General features: G+C 45.9%; 1 protein-coding gene across 3 annotated transcripts in view; it reads right to left on the bottom strand.

Annotated features, from left to right (window-relative positions):
* smyd3 (SET and MYND domain containing 3) overlaps window positions 1-20,649 on the bottom strand; it is an 894,585-nt gene that overhangs the window by 629,027 nt on the left and 244,909 nt on the right. For all 3 annotated transcript variants that reach the window (XM_038815506.1, XM_038815488.1, XM_038815496.1), the window contains exon 3: window positions 6,752-6,859. In XM_038815506.1, coding sequence (XP_038671434.1) covers window positions 6,752-6,859 — 108 coding nt within the window. The remainder of the gene's footprint in view (window positions 1-6,751; window positions 6,860-20,649) is intronic.

Genomic DNA, 20,649 nt, shown 5'->3' with positions numbered 1-20,649 from the left:
TAGGGAGGAATTTGCTGGCCCCCTAGCTGAGGTATTTGAATCATCGACAGCCACAGGAGAAGTGCCTGAAGATTGGAAGGGAGTAACTGTTGTGCCTTTTTTAAGGCTGTAGGGATAAGCCAGGGAACTACAGACCGGTTAGCCTTACTTCTGTAGTGGGTAAATTGTTAGAAGGTATTCTGAGGGACATTATCCACAGGCATTTAGACAGGCAAGGGCTAATTAGGGAAAGTCAGCATGGCTTTGTAAGGGGAAAGACATGTTTCACGAATTTGACTGAGTTTTTTGAAGGGGTAACCAAGAAGGTAGACGAGGGCAGTGCAGTCAACATTGTCTACATGGACTTTAGCAAGCCTTTGACAAGGTACCGCATGGTAGGTTGTTGCAAAAGATTAAATCTCATGGAATCCAGGGTGAAGTAGCCAACTGGATACAAAATTGGCTTGGCGACCGAAGCCAAAGGGTGGTTTTTCAAACTGGAGGCCTGTGACCAATGGTGTGCCTCAGGGGTCGGTACTGGGTCCACTGTCATTTGTTATATATGTTCATGATTTGGATGAGAATGTAGGAGGCACGGTTAGTAAGTTTGCAGCTGACACCAAGATTATTAGAACAGTACAGCACAGAACAGGCCCTTCGGCCCTCGATGTTGTGCCGAGCACTGATCACCCTACTCAAGCCCACGTATCCACCCTATACCAATAACCCAACAACCCCCATTAACCTTATTTTTTTTTTAGGACACTAAGGGCAATTTAGCCTGGCCAATCCACCTAACCCGCACATCTTTGGACTGTGGGAGGAAACCGGAGCACCCGGAGGAAACCCACGCACACACGGGGAGGACGTGCAGACTCCGCACAGACAGTGACCCAGCCGGGAATCGAACCTGGGACCTTGGAGCTGTGAAGCATTTATACCAGTGAAGAAGGTTGTATAAGATTGCAGCAGGATCTTGACCAATTGGGCCAGTGGGCTGATGAATGGCAAATGGAATTTAATTTGGATAAATGTGAGGTGATGCATTTTGGTAGATCAAATCAGGGTAGGACCTACTCAGTTAATGGTAGGGATTTGGGGAGAGTTACAGAACAAAGAGATCTCGGGGTACAGGTTCATAGCTCCTTGAAGGTGGAGTCGCAGGCGGACAGGGTGGTGAAGAAGGCATTCAGCATGCTAGGTTGTATTGGTCGGAAATTGAATACAGGAATTGGGACGTATTGTTGAAGTTGTACAAGGATTTGGTAAGACCACATATGAAATACTGTGTTTGGTTCTGGTCACCCTATTCTAGGAAGGATATTGTTAAACTAGAAAGAGTGCAGAAGAGGTTTATGAGGATGCTACCAGGACTTGATGGTCTATGTTATAAGGAGATGCTGGATAGGCTGGGACTTTTTCCCCTGAAGCGTACAGAGGTCTATAAAATAATGAGGAACATAGATAAGGTAGATAATCAACAGCTTTTCCCAAAGGTAGAGGAGTCTAGAACTAGAGGGCATAGGTTTAAGGTGAGAGGGGAGAGATACCAAAGAGACCAGAGGGGAACTCTTTTCACACAGAGGGTGGTGAGCATCTAGTACAGGCTGCCAGAGGCAGTGGTCAAGGTGGGTACGATTTTGTCTTTTAAAAAGCAGTTAGACAGTTACATGGACATGGGTTTCCAGGTATATGGGCCGAATGCGGGCAAGTGGAACTAGCTTAGTGATAGAAACTGGGCGACATGTACAAGCTGGGCCGAAGGGCCTGTTTCTATGTTGTAACCATCTATGACTCTATGGTAACCTGTGTTAATCCTAAAATGTGTGTGTAATTGTTAAATTAAAGGGGAATGAAGGAGTATTGTATTATAATCCAATTTTCTCATGTTGAATAAATGTTTTTTCTTGTTTTTAAAACTAATAAGTGGTCCTGTGGCGCGGTTCCTCCAGGTTTTCTCAGAAAAAAGTTAAAAGTCTTCTGAGCCAGGATTCCAGTCTGGGATCGTCCCATCCAGTTACAACATCAACTGGGATTGTATCATCTAATGGCCTCCTTCTGGGCTAATCTTTCAATGATTTATCACACTGCAATTTGTGAGAGATCGCTGTGCACAAATTAGTCGCCTCTTTTTAAAATCGCAAAAAAAGTGCTTTGGGTCATCCTGTAGTTGTGAAAGGTGCTATATAAATGCAAATATTATTTTTTTTCCCGTGGCATGTTAACTACCGATGTGCTGGACCAAACAACACACTCCCCAAAAGTGTTACTTTTTCCACTGGCTGCGTTTTCCAAAATTTGGCTTAATATATCTGGAGGGAGATAAAACTTCTAGAAAAAGAAAAGCAATGTAGGGTGTAGCTACACCTCGGGGACTGCAGCGGCTCAAGAAGACGGCTCTCAACCACCTCATGGGCAATTAGGGATGGGCAATAAATGCTGGCCTTGCCAGCAACACGCAGATCCCATGAAGGAATATTTTTTAAAGCCAGCAAGCTTCAGCGATGACATGCAAAATAATCTTGGATTCATTCTGAAATGTTTTACACAATACCACAGTGCCATAGTTAAACTGTTGAATTGCAGTCTCTTCCAGAACAATCTATGTGACACATTCACTGGGGAGTTACTGGGTGTATCACTGTAATGAAGCCCCTATTGTATTTGTGAATCATCACTGAGATGTCAAGTGTTCCGTGGTTTGATCTGTGCGGCCATTCCAAGAATTCTACGATCCTTGTCGAATGTCACTGACGGACCATTTGCAGCCACCTGAACAGATGGGCACAGCCTCAATTTACTGGACGAGGGAATCTGCAAAAGTGCTGCACTTCCTCAGTGCTGCGCTCGGGCGTCAGCCTGGGGTGGGGCTCGAATCCACCAAACTCTGACTCAGAAACAAGCATCATTATCAATGGGCCAAACCGACAAAGTTTCAGTGTGGGATGGACAGAAGACAGACCCATTTTACCCAGATTATCACAAAATACTAAATATCCTGATCCGAGTAAACAAATGCTTCAGTCGCATAGGAAAATGTGAACTCGTCCACTTTGGCAGAAAGGATAGAAAAGCATCACATTATTTAAATAGTGGGAGATTGCAGAACACTCAGGTACAGAGGGATCAGGGCGCCCTGGCACATTAATCACAAAATGTTAATCTGCAGGTACATGAAGTGATTAGGCAGGTAAATGGAATGTTGGTGTTTATTGCAAGGGGAATGGAATATAAAGAAGGGATCTGGAGTGTTGTGTACAGCTTTGTGCTCCTTATTGGAGAAAGGACATAAATGTGGTTGAAACAGTTCAGAGAAGATTCACTTGACTGATGTTTGAAATGGTATGTTCATTTTGCTAGAGAAAGAGGGAGTGAGTCCCATCTTTGCAGGTTCCTCTTCACCTCCTCCACCAGGCTGGAGAGATTCCATTCGTGGAGCCTCATCCAGGTGTGGGCCACTTGGATCCCCATGTACCTTCATTTGGGTCACTTTAATACGGTAGTTCTTCCAACTCCACTCCTCCCTCTTGGGGATTCATCGGGAAGATTTTGCTCTTTCCCAGGTTGGGTTTGTCACCTCAGAAGGCACTCCCCAAGGAGTCCTGCTATGTTTCCCATGTTGCCGAGGGGCGGTTTAAATAGTTGGCAAGCTTCTAGCTCATCAACATTATAATTAAGGTTGGATTGTCCTTGAAGAACATTAACCTTCCTCTGGCACTAATTATCTTTTCTGCTGGATTTGGCTTGCTGCACAGATTTGAAATAAAAACACATTTGTATTTGCAGAGGTTGTTATTATATTAGATCATTTTGATCAATGAACTGCTACACAGATACAATTAACAGCCTACAAAAGAACATTCATGATATCTTCAGTATTATTTTGTATTCTCAAACGTGCATTGATTGTATTGAAGAATCAAGAGAACCTACGCACAACTGGCCTCTTCTAATTACTGTAAGTACCAAACGTTGTTGAGGGGTATGTGATGGATGCCATCAGTAATTGCTGCAGAGGAGAGCGAGCAGCAGAATTTGTTCCTTCAAGATTCAAAATTGCTGCCTGATGATTGTCATGCGAGTGTCCCTTTAAGAAATGTTTTGTCTTATCACATGGCTTCAGTGATGTCATTGTGTGGGGCGGAGCTGGGCTGTGGCTCTGGGTTTTACTTTCGTTTTGAGCTGGGAGCTGGCTGTGGCTCTGAGTTTTACTTTCGGTTTAGACTGTTGGAAGCTGGATTCAGACAAAGAAGGTTTATTTTGTCTCTCTTTCTCTGTATGTTAACAGGTGTCCAGATCACTTGACAATTTAAAAGTGACAACTGTTTTCTGGAAAGAATTCAAACCTACTTTTATGTTAAATGGGTTTTCCTGATTTAGTGGATGTTGTTATCAAATTGAAACAGCTAAAAGGGAAGTTATTAAGGGTTGCATATAATATATATAGACAGATAACAGTAGCTGTGTGGAGGATTTATGTTTGTAGTTGATAAAAATGCTTACTGTGTGTGTTTATAAAATGTTAACTGAATTCGTAGAATAAACTTTGTTTTGTTTAAAAGTGTTTACGGTCTGTTGAATAACATCTGAAAAACTCCTCGTAACCAAAATTAATAAACAGCTGTAGGTCAGGTGAACTCCACGATATACTTTAGAGTTTTCTAAACTCTGGCCCATGACATCCTATTGTGTCAATGGTTTGTGCACTTGCTCCAAATTCCTGTTTCCGCTGTTACAGCCCATCATTAATATTAAAAGGCGGCAACAATCGGCAGTCGCCTCAACACTCACATGAACAGCTACCCATAGGAAACCAGCAGTGATGGGGCCATAGTGCCAGTGTTTCAACTGGCATGTATTGGGGCCAGTGCTTCAATGATTTGGAGATCACCAGGTGCATGGTGAAGGGTTTCTCTGCAGGTTTGGATGCTGTGTGTGTAAGAAAAAGTGATCAAGTGCATTCGGGTAGAACTGTGACTGTGGGTGAGTATTTGCGGGTGTACCAGAGTGAGAAAGTAAAGAAAGACTTGCATTTACGATAGAATTTATAGTGCAGAAGGAGGCCATTCGGTCCATCGAGTCTGCACAGGCCCTTGGAAAGAGAGCCCTATCCAAGCACAGACCTCCACCCTATCCCCGTAACCCAGTAACCCCACCTAACATTTTTTGGACACCAAGGGCAATTTAGCGTGGCCAATCCACCTAACCTGCACCAGAGCACCCGGAGGAAACCTATGCAGACACGGGGAGAACGTGCAGACTCCGCACAGACAGTGACCCAAGCCGGGAATCACACCTGGGACCCTGGAGCTGTGAAGCAACAGTGCTACCCTCAGTGCTACTGTGCCGCCCATTTATATAGCAACCAGACAGCTAAGAGCACTTTATAGACAATGAAGCACTTCCAGAAGCATAGTTACCGTTGTAACGTAGGAAAAGCGGCAGACAGTGCAGCAGCACAGCAAGATCCCACAAACGGCAATCTGATAACAACCAAATAATCTGTTTTTGTGATGTTGATTGAGGGATAAATACTGACCAGCACCCCTGCTCTTCTTCAAAATAGTGCCCCAAATTCTTTTACATCCATCCAAGTAGACATATAGGGTCTCAGCTTGATGTCACATCCAAAAGACAGCACCTCTGACAACACAGCACACCCTCAGGGCTGATGTGTCAGCTGAGATTTTACCTGCACAAGTCTGAGGGTGAGAATTCAATCGAGACGTTGGTGACTCAGAGATGAGAATGTTACCAACTGAGATACGAAGCATGTAACTCTTCGATACATTGGCACAAACTTCACACCAGAGTTGGGGGTGTCACTTGTATACTTTATCGAGGGGTTACACTAAGATTTTTCTGCCTAATATTTTGTGGATAACTATCCAGGTAAGTAAATTGGAACTGTCCAAACTCTCTGACTCTAACTCAGAGTCTGAGACTTTTACAGAAGGTCTGGGGAGTTAGGGAATCGCCTATTGGAAATTCAAACTTCCGGGGCAGTCCTCACGGAGTCAGCGCATCGAGACCTCCGCATCCTGGGGAGTACATCGGGTCTCCGACAACCTGGAGAAGGGAAGATCCGGGCCATCCTCCTCGCCCCAAAGGTCTCATGGCTCTCCACCAGGTTGTATTCAGGCCTTGAACATTTTCCCTGGAGTCTTTAACCAGGATTGCACACAATACACAAGTGTGATTTCATCAAAACATTTCATAGTCTTAAGCATAATTTCCTTCAATTTACTCACCCTATTATTTACAGGCATGTTATTATTGAAATTAATAACACAGGAGGCATTCCATCATTACTCCGTGCCTGAATGTCATATTGGCATTGCCATGATTTTATATTCTCTCCTGGTTTCAATCAAGTCTCTGTGGACGGTTGCCAAGGGGACACCAGAGAAGTAAAATGAAGAGAAGTACAATTACAGAAGCAATACTTCTGACTTTTATAGAAAAGGTGGAAAAAATGTGTTTCGCTGGAGCCCTCCTTCCGTGCGTGCAAAGAAAAGTGAGGGGAATAACGCTAAATCATAGCTGGCTCATCATTATGTCATAACCAATGGAGGCCTCCAAATGAAGGCCCAAGAAGGCCATGCTGGCAGTGGCAGCCAAAGGTCGAAGGTTAATTGGAGGTGACCTGCAAATGGCTCACTGTGCACGTTAGATGAATTCCCCTGCTTTGGAGAAATGTTTGAATTCCTTTACAAAGCTCCATTAAAATAGCAAATTAAGCCAATCTTTCTTGTTGCATATACCAACTTACCAATTTGAAGATTATCCTTGCCACGAGCCTGGTCATATCAGTTGGGACATTAGGATAGATGCTTCTCAAACATTTGCACTCACGTTTGTGATCTGGCCAAGCTAGTTTCTAGAGAGATCAAAAAGACAAACAGATTTAAGGTGAGGACTAAATGGATGAAATAGCTTCTGAAATGCGTTAAATCTGAAACATAGGGTAGACTGTATCTGAATAGAAAAGTGAGAGCTTCCCCAGGCAGGAGAGACTTCATCTTACAGATTTGGCTAAAATTATTGGAGGGGAAAGGAGAAAGAAGTCAAAAATCAAGTAGATAATTTCGAGGGCTAGGGTGGGAGAAGTTGCTCTTGCGGAGTGAGAGCTAGCACAGACACATGGAGCTGAAGGGCCTCCTTTTGTGCTGCTGGTTATGGGTTCAAACAACTAGCAAACCATTTTCTTACTTAAAACAACAGTCGTTTGGCAATACAGAACTTGAGTATTTTTGATAAAAGACTATGGACAGTGATTCTCTGGTCTCTAACGCCAGAATCACGTTCCGCGATCGGCTGGAGAATCCATGATGGAAATTGGGGGCGGTGCCGCTTTTGCGCTACACTGCCCCCTCCAAAATGGCGTACTCTAGGAGCATGTCGCACACCGTATGGACGGCCTCAGGACGTTACCCGAGGCCATCCCCGGATGCTCCACTGCCGACCGGCCGGGTTCCCGACGGCGTGTGTATCTCATGCTATTTTTTGTCGGGAATTCGCGTGGCGGCTGACGACTGAGTCCAGCGCCGCCACATTCGCGGGAGAACCAATCTGCGGGCAGGGGGGCTTTGACAGGAGCTGGGGGCACTGGTGGGGGATGGTCCGGGGATGGTGAGCCTGGCAAAGAAGGACACTATTTGGCAGGCTGGGTCCGCAAGCGGCCGGCGCCGTGTTGAACAGCCCGGCCGCTGCCGTGCGCATGCGCGGTCACAGACCCGGCAATTCTCTGGCTGTATTGGCAGCTAGAGCCGGGGGCTCTATGCTACATGCCTACTATCCCTCCACCGGACAGAGGATCGGTGGCCGTTTTGTGCCGATTTTTCAGTTGTAAAAGGCCACTGGTGACACGCCGGTGTCAGGACATATTCTCCAAATCAGAGAATCCAGCACATTTTGTTGATTGATTGTCCACCTAAGAAACCCAGTGTTATTGGTCAGGGGTTCTGTTGGTCCTAGCGTGGCTGGTGAGCCCGATCCTAGAGCCGTATCTTTCAACACACACTTGGGAGGTATCCGGGAGGTGGGATCGGTCATTGAACGCGAGGTCATTGGTATTCCTTGTGGGCCAGGATGGGGTACTCTTTCCAGGGGTCGTTGCAGACTCGAAGGACCGATTGGCCTTCTGCACTGTAGAGATTCTCTGATTAGGGGCTGGTTTAGCACAGTAGGCTAAACAGCTGGCTTGTAATGCAGAACAATGCCAGCAGCGCGGGTTCTATTCCCGTACCTGTCTCCCTAACTAGGCACCGGAATGTGGCGATTAGGGACTTTTCACAGTTACTTCATTGAAGCCTACTTGTGACAATAAGCGATTATTATTATTATTATTATTATTCCAGTCAACTATGTTGACAGCATGGTAACACAGTGGTTAGCAGTGTTGTTTCATTATTCCAGGGTGGCAGGTTCGATTCCCCGCTGTCTGTGCGGAGTCTGCACGTTCTCCCTGTGTCTGTGTGGGTTTCCTCCGGGTGCTCCGGTTTCCTCTCAGAAGTCCCGAAAGATGTGCTGTTAGGTAATTTGGACATTCTGAATTCTCCCTCTGTGTACCCGAACAGGCACCGGAATGTGGCAACTAGGGGCTTTTCACAGTAACTTCATTGCAGTATTAACGTAAGCCCACTTGTGACAATAAAGATTATTATTATTATTTCCCGGGCCACCTCTTGCTATCGGGTGTCTTCAAAGATTTGTGTCCCTTCAATCAGGAGGTTCCTCCAAGTAGAACTCTTCTGAGCCAGGGTCTCCCAGGCATTAATATCTATGTTACATTTCCTGAGGTAAGCCTTCAGGGGGTTTTTGAAGCGCTTCCTTTGTCCTTCTTTGTTGCTGACTTTGCTTGCACTAGATTGCTGAATTTGGGTGTGTTTGAGGGCTATAGTGAGAGTTTGGTGACAGAGATTTTAAGGGTTCATTTTTATCTAAAGTTTAGTCTTTCTTTTATTTAGTAAATTAACTTAAAAGTTGCTGTTTGGATTAGAAGAATGTTGCGTTTTAAACCAGCTTTAAACTTAATTCACTCAGGCTCTACTTGTTCATTAGTTAATTGGATTGAGCCAGTTTTCAGAGGCTAGAGTGAGACTGTGAGCCATCTTACAGTGCTGATGTTTTTGCACTGTGTGCTGAATTTGGGTGCATTTGAGTGCTATAATTGAGAGTTTGGTGACTGAGGGAGCTAGGCGAGGAGGGAGTAAGGTGCTCCTTTCATTTCATTTCCTACATTTCCTCAAAGAGAGTGAAGGGAGCTGGGAGTTTACGGAGAGTGCAGTTGACTGGGAGCAGAGTTCCAGTTGGTTCACAGGGCAGCTACATTCTGTAAGATAAGAATTGTTGTTTTTTGGAGGTGGGCAGCAAGCTTTTTTTGTATCATTTAGCAGAATGACCAATTTTAGAGGGTTCACTCTTTGGGAATTCAGATCAAAGGGGATGGAGGTTAGGGCAGCTGCATGCTCCTCTTGCAGGTTGTGGGTGGTGAGGGGCACCACTGGTGTCCCCACTGACGCCACCTGCTGGAAGTGCACCCAACTCCAGCTCCTTAGAGACCGCGTTAGGGAACAGGAGCTGGAGCTGGATGAACTTCGGATCATCCGGAAGAGGGGGTGATAAGAGAGGAGTTATGGGGAGGTAGCCACTCCCAAGGTGCAGGACAAGAATAGCTGGATTACAGTCAGAAGAAGGAAAACGAACGGGCAGACAGTGCAGGGATCCCCCGTGGCCGTTCCACTTCAAAACGAGTATACCGTTTTGGTACCGTTTTGGTACCGTTAGCGGCCAGATCTCTGGCACTGAGCCTGGCTCTGTGGCTCAGAAGGGAAAGGGGAGAATAGAAAAGCAATTGTGATAGGAGACTCAATGATTAGGGGAACGGATAGGAGATTCTGTAGTCGTGATCGAGATTCCCGGAAGGTATTTTGCTCTTCAGGTGCCAGGGTCAGGGATGTCTCGGGTCGTGTCTACAGGATTCTTAAGGGGGACGGGGAGCAACCAGAAGTCGTGGTGTACATAGGCAACAACGACATAGCTAAGAAAAGGGATGAGGATCAAAAAATGATATTAGGGAGTTAGGTTGGAAGCTAAAGAGCAGAATGAGCAGAGTGGCAATCTCCATATTGCTACCGGTGCCACGTGCAAGTGAAGCAAGGAACAGAGAGCGAGTGCAGCTGAACACGTGGTTACAGGGCTGGTGCAGGAGGGAAGGCTTCAGATATGTGGGTCATTGGGATACCTTCAGGGGAAGGTGGGACCTGTACATGAAGGATGGATTGTACCGAAACTGGAGGGGCACCAATATCCTGGGTGGGAGGTTTGCTAGAGTTCTTCCGGAGGGTTCAAACTAGTTTGGCAGTGGGATGGGAACCAGAGTTATGGATCAGAGGATAAGGCAGCTGTTGAACAGGCAGAAATAGTGTGCAGTGAGTCTGTGAGGAAGGATAGACAGTTGATAGGGCAAAGTTGTACTCAGTGGAATGGGTCAAAGTGTGTCTGTTTCAATGCAAGGAATGTCAGGAATAAGGGAGATGAACTTAGAGCATGGATCAGTACTTGGAACTACGATGTTGTGCCCATTATGGAGACATGGATTTCACAGGGGCTGGAAGGTTGTTAGATGTTCCGGGGTTTAGATGTTTTCAGAAGAATAGGAAGGGAGGTAAAAGAGGAGGGGGAGTGGCACTGTTAATTAGGGAGTGCATCACAGCTGCAGAAAAGGAGGTAGTCAAGGAGGGTTTGCCTACTGAGTCAGTATGAGAGGAAGTCAGACACAAGAAAGGAGCAGTCACTTTATTGGGAGTTTTCTACAGACCCCCAAATAGCCGCAGCGAGATGGAGGAACAGATTGGGCGGCAGATTTTGAAAAGGAGCAGAAGTAACAGAGTTGTTGTCAGTGCAAATGGTTTGGATGGAGCAGATTTTGTCAGGTGTGTCCAGGAAGGATTCCTGACTCAATATGTAGATCGGCCAACTAGGGAGGAGGCCATATTGGACTTGGTGCTCGGCAATGAACCATGCCAGGTGTCAGATGTCTCAGTGGGACAGCATTTCAGTGACAGTGACCACAACCCCTTGACCTTTACCATAGTCATGGAGAGGGATAGGAACAGATGGTATGGGAAGGTATTTAATTGGGGGAGAGTAAATTATACTGCTATTCGACAGGAGCTGAGGAGTATAATGTGGGAACACTTGTTCTTGGGGAAATGCACAACAATAATGTGGGGGTTGTTTAAGGAGCACTTGCTGCGAGTGCTGGATAGTTTTGTCCCACTGAGACGAGGAAGGATTGGTAAGTCGAAGGAGCCTACGTAAGGTTGAAGCTTACATAAGGTTGAGGAAGCAAGGATCTGTCACGGCTCTAGAGGGTTACAAGGTAGCTAGGAAGGAACACAAAAATGGACTTAGGAGAGCTAGAAGGGGGCATGCAAAAGCCCTGATGGGTAGGATTAGGGAAAACCCCAAGGTGTTCTACACTTATGTGAGAAATAAGAGGATGATCAGAGTGAGAGTAGGGCCGATCAGGGATAGTGGAGGGAACTTGTGCCTAGAGTCTGAAGAGATGGGGGAGGCTCTAAATCAATATTTTGCTTCAGTATTCAATAGAGAGAGGGACCTTGTTTCTCAGGAGACAAGTTAATAGACTCAAACAGGTTGATATTAAGAAGGAGGATGTGCTGGAAATTTTGAAAAGCATCAGGATCGATAACTCCTCTGAGCCTGACGGGATATACTACAGGAAGCGAGGGAGGAGATTACTGGCAGTGAGCGATGATCTTTGCGTCCTCACTCTCCACTGGAGTAGTACCGGATGATTGGTGTTGTTCCCCTGTCCAAGAAAGGGAATAGGGAAATCCCTGGGAATTACAGACCAGTCAGTCTTACGTCTGTGGTGAGCAAAATATTGGAAAGGATTCTGAGAGATAGGATTTATGATTATTTAGAAAAACATAGTTTGATTAAAGATAGTCAGCATGGCTTTGTGAGGGGCAGGTCATGCCTCACAAGCCTCATTGAATTCTTTGAGGATGTGACAAGACACATTGATGAAGGTCGGGCAGTGGATGTGGTGTATATGCATTTCACTAAGACATTTGATAAGGTTCCCCATGGTAGGCTCCTTCAGAAAGTTAGGGGGCATGAGATACAGGGAAATTTGGCTGTCTGGATACAGAATTGGCTGGCTGAAAGAAGATAGGGAGTGGTATGGATGGAAAGTATTCCGCCTGGAGATCGGTGACCAGTGGTGTCCCGCAGGGATCTGTTCTGGGACCTCTGCTCTTTGTTGTTTTTGTAAATGACTTGGATGATGAAGTGGAAGGGTGTATTAGTAAGTTTGCCGATGACATGAAGATTGGTGGAGTTGTAGATCGTGTCAAGGGCTGTTGCAGGTTGCAACAGGACATTGACAGGATGCAGAGCTGGGCTGAGAAGTGGCAGATGGAGTTCAACCTAAATAAATGTGATGTGATTCATTTTGGAAGGTCAAATTTGAATGCTGAATACAGGGTTAAAGGCAGGATTCTTGGAAGTGTGGAGGAACAGAGAGATCTTGGGATCCACGTACATAGATCCCTCAAAGTTGCCACCCAGGTTAATAGGGTTGTTAAGGTGTATGGTGTGTTGGCTTTCATTAACGGGGGAATTGAATTTAAGAGCCGCAAGGTTTTGCTGCAGCTTTATAAAACCATGGTTAGACCATACTTGGAATATTGTGTCCAGTTCTGGTCGCCTCATTATGGGAAGGATGTGGATGCTTTGGAGAGAGTGCAGAGGAAATTTAACAGGATGCTGCCTGGACTGGAGGGCATGTCTTATGAAGAAAGGTTGAGGGAGCTAGGTCTTTTCTCACTGGAGCGAAGAAGGAAGAAAGGTGACTTGATAGAGGTGTACAAGGAGAGGCATGGATAGAGTGGATAGCCAGAGACTTTTTCCCAGGTCGGAAATGGCTGTCACGAGGGGACATAATTTTAAGGTGATTGGAGGAAGGTATCGGGGAGATCTCAAGAGGTAGGTTCATTACACAGAGTGTGGTTGGTGCATGGAATGCACTGCCAGCAGAGGTGGTGGAGTCAGAGTCATTAGGGACATTTAAGCAACTCTTGGGCATACGCATAGATGGCAGTAAGTTGAAGGGGTGTAGGTTAGGTTGATCTTGGGTTAGAATAAATGGTCAGCACAACATCGTGGGCTGAAGGGCCTGTACTGCGCTATGTTCTATGTTCCCTTGCTCGGGAGCCTTCCTTGAGCTGGGCAAAGAAGATTTGCTTTGGCAGTCCGGACTCTGACATCCTAAGCACATGGTTGGCCCAGCGGAGTTGGTTTCGGATGATCATGGCCTTGGTACTGGTGTTCCTGGCTCCTTCAAGGACACTGATGTTAGCATGCCTGTCCTCCCAGCCAGTTTCCAAGAGGTGGGATCAGTCCTTGGACTCTAGTTTGCTGGTATTCCTTTCTCGGGCTCCTTTTCCGGGCCTCCTCTTGCCATCGGTGTCCTCAATGAATTGTTTCCCTTCAATCAGGAGGTTCCTCCAAGTAGGTCCCTTCAGAGAAACCCCATCAAGCATGGAACATTTCCACTAGCTGGGGAGATGTCTCCCCTCTAAGGCTGACATCAACGTGAAGATCCAATAAATATCCAGGAACACCAGTATCGAGATCTTGATCATCCAAAACCAACTCTGCTGGACGGCCATGTGCTTAGGACATCAGAATCCCGACTACCAAAGCAAATCTTTGCCCAGCTCAAGGAACACTCCCAACCAAGAGGAGGCCAATGGAAGCGCTTCAAAGAGACACTGAGAATTTACTCAAGAAATGTAACAAGGACGTCAATGGCTGAGAGATCGTTGCTCAGATAGAACCAAGGGACTCATCAAACCAACAGAGGAAAAGATGAGGGAATTCACCCAAGTAGCAGCAGATAAAAGAATGTCCAATTTATTCAACAATAAGGATTGGATTCAGTTATCAACACACATCGCTCCATGTGTTTGTTAAAGAATTCATGTCATGAAACACTTTAGACACATCCCTTGTAGAATTATTTGAAAAGGAAAGAAAGACAACAAGGTGAAGATCTAAAAGTAAAACTTGGCATTTTGCCTTTCTAGCAGACGGCACATTCAGGAACGGTAAATGAACGGCTGGGTTAACCTGTTTAAAAAGCAGGTACTGTAAGGTGATAAAGTAACAGCAGGTGGAATCAACAGCAAGTCAACAAACAAAACAAAACGCTAGGAAAATTTACATTTTAAACTGAGATTAATTTGGAAAGAAAAGACTCTAATTCATGTGCGGAGTTTCAAAAGCTCAGAATGTCTCAAAGTAGTCCATAGACAATGAAGTAACCGGAGGTGTAGTCACTGATATCGGGCAGGAAAGATGGCAGAAATTTTGCAAACAGCCACGGCAACTAGATTAAAAGACAGCTAATCTGCGATGCTCGAGGGGTAAATATTGGCTAAGACGTGAAGGGAGAACTTCCCCTCGTCTGCATCAAATAATAATAATAATCTTTATTATTGTCACAAGTAGGCTTACATTAACATTGCAATTAAATTACTGTAAAAATCCCCTCGTCTCCACATTCCGGCGCCTGTTCGGGTACACAGAGGGAGAATTCAGAATGTCCAACATCTTCCCATGTTCGATTCCCGGCTTGGGTCACTGTCTGTGCAGAATCTGCACATTCTCCCCGTGTCTGTGTGGGTTTCCTCTGGGTGCTCCGGTTTCCTCCCACAAGTTTCCTCCCAAAAGACATGCTTGGACATTCTGAATTCTTCCTCAGTCGACACAACCAGGTGCCGGAATGTGGCGACGAGGGTTTTTTCACAGTAACTTCATTGCAGTGTTAATGTAAGCCTACTTGTGACAATAAAAAGATTATTATTGCGGGACTTGTGGGAGGAAACTGGAGCACCCAGAGGAAACCCATTCAGACACAGGGAGAACTTGCAGACTCCGCACAGACAGTGACCCAAGCCGGGAATCGAACCTGGGACCCTGGAGCTGTGAAGCAACAGTGCTACCCACTGTGCGAGGTGCCGCCCAGATAATGACACAGGATCTTTTACATCCACCTGGCGGAGCAACGGGACGTCAGTTTAAAGTCCCCTCCGAAAGGCAGCGCGACACTCTGTCAGCATTGAGCTGGGATGTCAACCTCAGTCTTTACGCTGCAGTCTCTGGAGTGGGACTTGAACCCACAACGTTTTGATTCACATGCAAGAGTGTTACCACTGAGCCAACGGCTGACCTTTGTGACTGTACAACATCCAGGGGCATGTGTAGGCAGTGAGGGGCGAGGTCAATATTAAGACAGCCAATCGGTGTTCACAGTCAGGAGTCACAATGAACAATAAATTGCCTGTTCAATAAGGTCATCGGGGTAACTCGGCCAACCATGCATGCAGCTGCTGGCTGACGCCTGCCATAACTTGCTACTCATTTGCTGAGTAGAGGAGGAATCTGGAGCCAGACTTTCCTGAAATTAAAACTCAAGGATCACAAGCACAGACTCCCTTTTCCTCTACGCCCACACAGGTGGAAACCGGCTCTGTTGACAGTGGCCAAACCCCAACCACCCCCCCAGGATGTTGACAGTGGCAAACTCAGTGACGGTAATGCTGATGAATATTAAGGGGAGTTGACTACTTCAGAACTATCAATCGTTCTCACTTACCACTGGAGCATTCATTCATTGTGACCGGATTACATAATTAACATGTGCCCAGGTTGAATGCAGCTGTTGAGTTGGGTGAGCAGGTTGGCAGGGAGTGAGGGGAACTCAGCGCGGGCAGACATTGAAACGTCACTCAAACGTTTCCGGGGCAGGCAAGAGTGCATCAAGCCAACTATGGTCTCAAATATCGTAGCCAAATAGCTCAAAATGGCAACAGCTAGCGAAATAACCAGAGGCGAGGGTGGGGGAAATCCAGGTCTGGGCGGACCCTGACGGAAAAGAGCAGGAGTGACCTGGTTGAACCGTCGCAACTTTAACAGAGATCGTGTGTGTGTAGGCAAAGTGAAGACGGAGAAACCTGCCTTGATTTATGTGGATTGCAGCCAAACCAAGAGGACCTGAGGCATTCTTAGAGTCATAAAAGAAAACAAAGTCCAATCTAATAATTCAAGCCCCAGCCAAACACGCCAGGTTTTGTCTCTGGTTTCTAAGATATGAATACGGCTCTTGTGAGAAAATCTATAACCAACATCATTCAGACTATTTCGAACAACAAGCATTTTATTCAGAATGGCAGCAATTCTATGTTTTTATGAGTTTCTTCTGTTACCTCTGGCAGCAGGTTTTCAGCTGCTTGAAAATTCAAGATGGCGTATTTGTAAAAAAAAATTCAATTCATGGGATGTGGGTGTCGCTGGCTGGGCATTTGTTGCCCACCCCTAATTGCCCTCAAGAAAATAGCGGTGAGCCCCCTCTTGAACCGATGCAGTCCAGCAGGTGTAGGTACACCCACTGTGCTGTTAGGAAGAGACTTCCAAGATTTTGACCCAGTGACAGTGAAGGAACGGCGATATATTTCCAAGTCAGGATGTTGAGTGGTTTGGTGGGCAACCTCCAGGTGGTGGTGATCCCAGGTAGCGGCAGCCCTTCTCCTTCTAGGTAATTTTTATGAGGGCCACGAAGAGTTCGACACGAGTTCGCGAGTCAAACAAAACTTAACTTTCGTTAAACTAATATTTACACAGCACCAGTACTTCACTGCTGGTCTTTTCTCCAGCCAATATCTAACTGGCCGGCTCGATTTATACAAGAGAAAAGGTTAATGATTGCCCCGCCCCTTTATCGAGGGAGCTCATATTCCCCAAGATCCATCAGGTAACCAATTGTCCCCAGCTACCAGTGGTGGAGGTCACAGAATTGGAAGGTGCTGTCAAAGGTGTCTTTGGTGGCGAGTTGCTGCAGTGCATTTTATAGATGGCGCACCCTGCTACTCCGAAGATGTTGGATGGGGTGTCGATCAAGTGGGCCGCTTTCGATTAGATGGTGTCACTCCTCCAGGCAAACAGGGAATATTCCAATACATGCTTGACTTGTGTCTTGTAGATGGTGGACATGCTTTGTGGAGTCAGGAGGTGAGTTACTCATCTCAGAATTCCTAACCTGATCTGACCTGCTCTGGTAGCCATATTATTTATAGGACTAATTCACTTCAACTTCTGGTCAATGGTAACCCCCACCCCTCCGGCCCAGGATGTTGACAGTGGTGAAATTAGTAGCGGTAAGGCTGATGAATATCATGGGGAGTTGCTTAAATTCTTTCTTGTTAGGGTTGGTTATTGTCTGGGACTTTTATGGTATGATTACTGCTTGCTACTTCTCAGCCCAGGTCCTGTTGTCTGCAGACAAGGGCTGTTCCAGTATCGGAGTTGAAACTTTTACTAAAAAGTGTTCAAGCATCGCCACTTCTGACCATATGTTGGAGGGAGAGTCATTGATGAAGCAGCTGAAGATGGTTGAGCCCTGAACTCTACCCTGAGGAACTTCATCCATTTGAGTTTGTGCCTACGTGTCTCTGCAATATGTTGCAAGCCTACATTCCCAGACGTGCCTTTCGCTCATTGCCCTGACCTCATTTGTATTTACTCTCTCTCTGCTCCATCTTTAGTCATCTTAATTGGAACGCTCTGGATTATCCACTCTTCCATCCTCTTCAGCTCTTTAGAGGAAAATCCTCAAAATGGACTGCCTTGGTCATCACCTGGAAACCCTTCTCCCATCAGAATGTGAAGTGCTTAGGGACATCGAAAGGCACAATTTACAAATGTCAGTTTTTTTATTGGACATTTACTACTATGAGTAAATTCCCAGCCATTAGCTCAGCGGCAACAGCGTGGTCAAATTAATTCACTCCAAGTCAGTTCTGAACTTGTTTAGCCTCTTCAAAACAATCCTCCATTTCTTCTTCTTGACATTGCCTACCAAGTGCTTCCTTGGTCTTCCTCAGCTTCCTATTTACCTCCGGGAATATGGCTGTGGTGCCAAATCATGCCAAGAAATCACCTTTCCTGAATCCTCTGTGCAAAGACTTGTCCAAGTCATATTAATAAAATGTATGATCAAGTATTTTATGTCTAAAAATGTCACTTTTAAATCCGGGGGGTGGGGGGTGTTTAAGGTTGGGTGACTTAATGTAACAAGCAGGCTGAAAGCAAAGCTGGTCTATTTTTAGGCAATATGAAATGGAAATGAAATGAAAATCGCTTATTGTCACGAGTAGACTTCAAATGAAGTTACCTGTGAAAAGCCCCTAGTCGCCACATTCCGGCGCCTGTTCAGGGAGGCTGTTACGGGAATTGAACCGTGCTGCTGGCCAGCCTTTGTCTGCTTTCAAAGCCAGCGATTTAGCCCAGCGTGCTAAACCAGCCCCAAACAGCCCCAATAGGCTGGAACGTGCTCGTTTGAAGTTGAGACGAAGTAGAAAGTTACCCAGCATTGTTCTCAGGACTTTAGAGATGGAACTTATTCAGCCAGCTCAAAAGCTCTTCAATCGGTAAGCATCACAGTGCCTGTGTTCAGTGCGCAAAGTACAGCCTGTCAGAAGCTAACCCCTGGAACCCAATCAAATTTGCTTGTTCTCACTGAAATGAAGCAGAGCTTACAGCTATAACATAACCCAAAGGTTTTGTATAGTATTGCAGTCAAGTACTTTTTGCAAATAAACAAAGAGGCCATTTTAAGATGGATATCAAAACGTGGACACAATCACTGGAATAAACCAGAGTTAACCTTTAAACCATGCCCTCGGTTTCAAAAGCCGAGATTAAAATCGAGGCTTGTTAAAACAGATCTCGCTCCCCTGCTTTGTAAAGGAAAGTGGGTACTGGCTGCGGAAACCAAACCACAGGATGACATTGCACATTGCAAAACATCTACCCTGATCCAAGCCAATTATAGTTTTTGCAGATAATCCAATATTTCTGCCAACTGACTAAGTGGACGTATCCACTTTCTAGGAGAAGCACCAAGATTTAATGGCCTGGCTCATGCTCCGACACTTGATGCCGCCCTTACTCACCGTCATCCATGAGCTTATTAATACCAAACACATTTCAAGTCTAGAGGAACAAGGTTTTTGTTTTTTTTCCTGTTAATTTTTCTGCCCTTTTTCTTCAGAGATGTCAGCTTTATGATCAAGTGGGTGAAACACCAACCTGTGACCAAAGGAGATTTTGTACATTTGACCTTGGTCTATAGATGATCCTGGTAGTTTGAAAGCCACTCAGCCTGTCCTTGAGTCTTGCCCAAACAAAACTCATATCAACCCCAAATACGGTCAGCCGAATATTCCAACTCCCATATATGTTGAAGGAGAGATTCGGGAATATGTTGAAGGAGAGGCTCACGAATATTTTGGGCACTTCCCATAACTTGGCAACCACCTCTCTCAAAAAGCCGCCATTGACGAGGGAATGCAACATCTGATCAACTGTGCCAGCTCAGCCTTCCACAAAATACAGCAACGGGAGTTTGACAAGCAAGATCCCCGCCAATCCACTAAATTCTGAGTGTACAGAGCAGTTGTTGTCATCCCTCTCGGTATTGCAGCGAGAGTGGTGGCACGCAGGAACACCAGAGAAATTCCAACTGCAATGCTTCTTGCCGCATCTTCCGGATTCAATAGGAGGACCGTCGAACAAACGCCTCCGTCCTTCTTGAAGGCAGCTCCACATTCAGTCGGGCAAAACTCCGGCAAAATGGACCGGCCATTGTACCTAAATGACCAAAAAGCATCTGCCCCGTCAGCTCCTGTATTCTCAACTCTCAAATGGCCCGCGTTGCAGAGAGGACAGAGAAAGCGCTTCAGAGATGTTCTGAAGCTCTCCTTGAAGCACAGCGGCATTGACGTTAATGACTGGGAGGGGGTTAATGCCCATCGTTCAGAATGGCAGCAACCTACCCATCCAGCTGCTTCACTCTTCAAGTCCAAATGCCTCACTGATGAACCACAGCGACGACAGAGAAGAAAAGCCCGACCCCGTGGGGCATCCTGTCCCACGTGCACCAAGATCTGAGAGTCGGGAATTGGCCTGTTCAGTCACAACCCCAGGCAAAAATTGGCTACCCTAAGTTGACTTTGTCCTCGAAACGAGGGACGGCCCTCAATGTTCAACTTATCCTCAGCCAGTTGGGGTGCTCAAGAGAAAAAGCAGCTTTTGAAACTTGCGGAAATCCGAAAGCCAATTAAAGTACATTTTTCATGAAGTGTAGTCACTCCTGTAATATCGGAAACACAGCAGCCAATTTGCACACAGCAAGTTCCCATGGAATAATGACCAGCTAATCGGTTTCTTTCCAAAGTGACATTGGCTGAGGGATAAATATTATCCTGACCACTGGGGGAATCTCCCCCGCCCTTCTTCACAAGAGTGCCATGGGATCTTTTCTGCCAATTTCCTTTCACGAATGCAGGATTTTAGATATATTGGATTATAAACATTTGGCAATTTAAGGATTAGAGTGTGTTTGACTGCAGTAAAAAAAAACCTTTCTTGTCACAAGTAGGCTTGTGAAAAGTCCCTCGTCGCCACGTTCAGGTGCCTGTTAGGGTACAGAGGGAGAATTCAGAATTTTCAGCTGGTACGGGAATTGAGGGAGGCAGGGGCAGCACGGTAGCATTGTGGATAGCACAATCGCTT

This window comes from Scyliorhinus canicula, chromosome 1 (genome assembly GCF_902713615.1).
Source record: "Scyliorhinus canicula chromosome 1, sScyCan1.1, whole genome shotgun sequence".
Taxonomy (NCBI): domain Eukaryota; kingdom Metazoa; phylum Chordata; class Chondrichthyes; order Carcharhiniformes; family Scyliorhinidae; genus Scyliorhinus; species Scyliorhinus canicula.
This window is presented reverse-complemented; position numbering and strand designations above follow the sequence as displayed.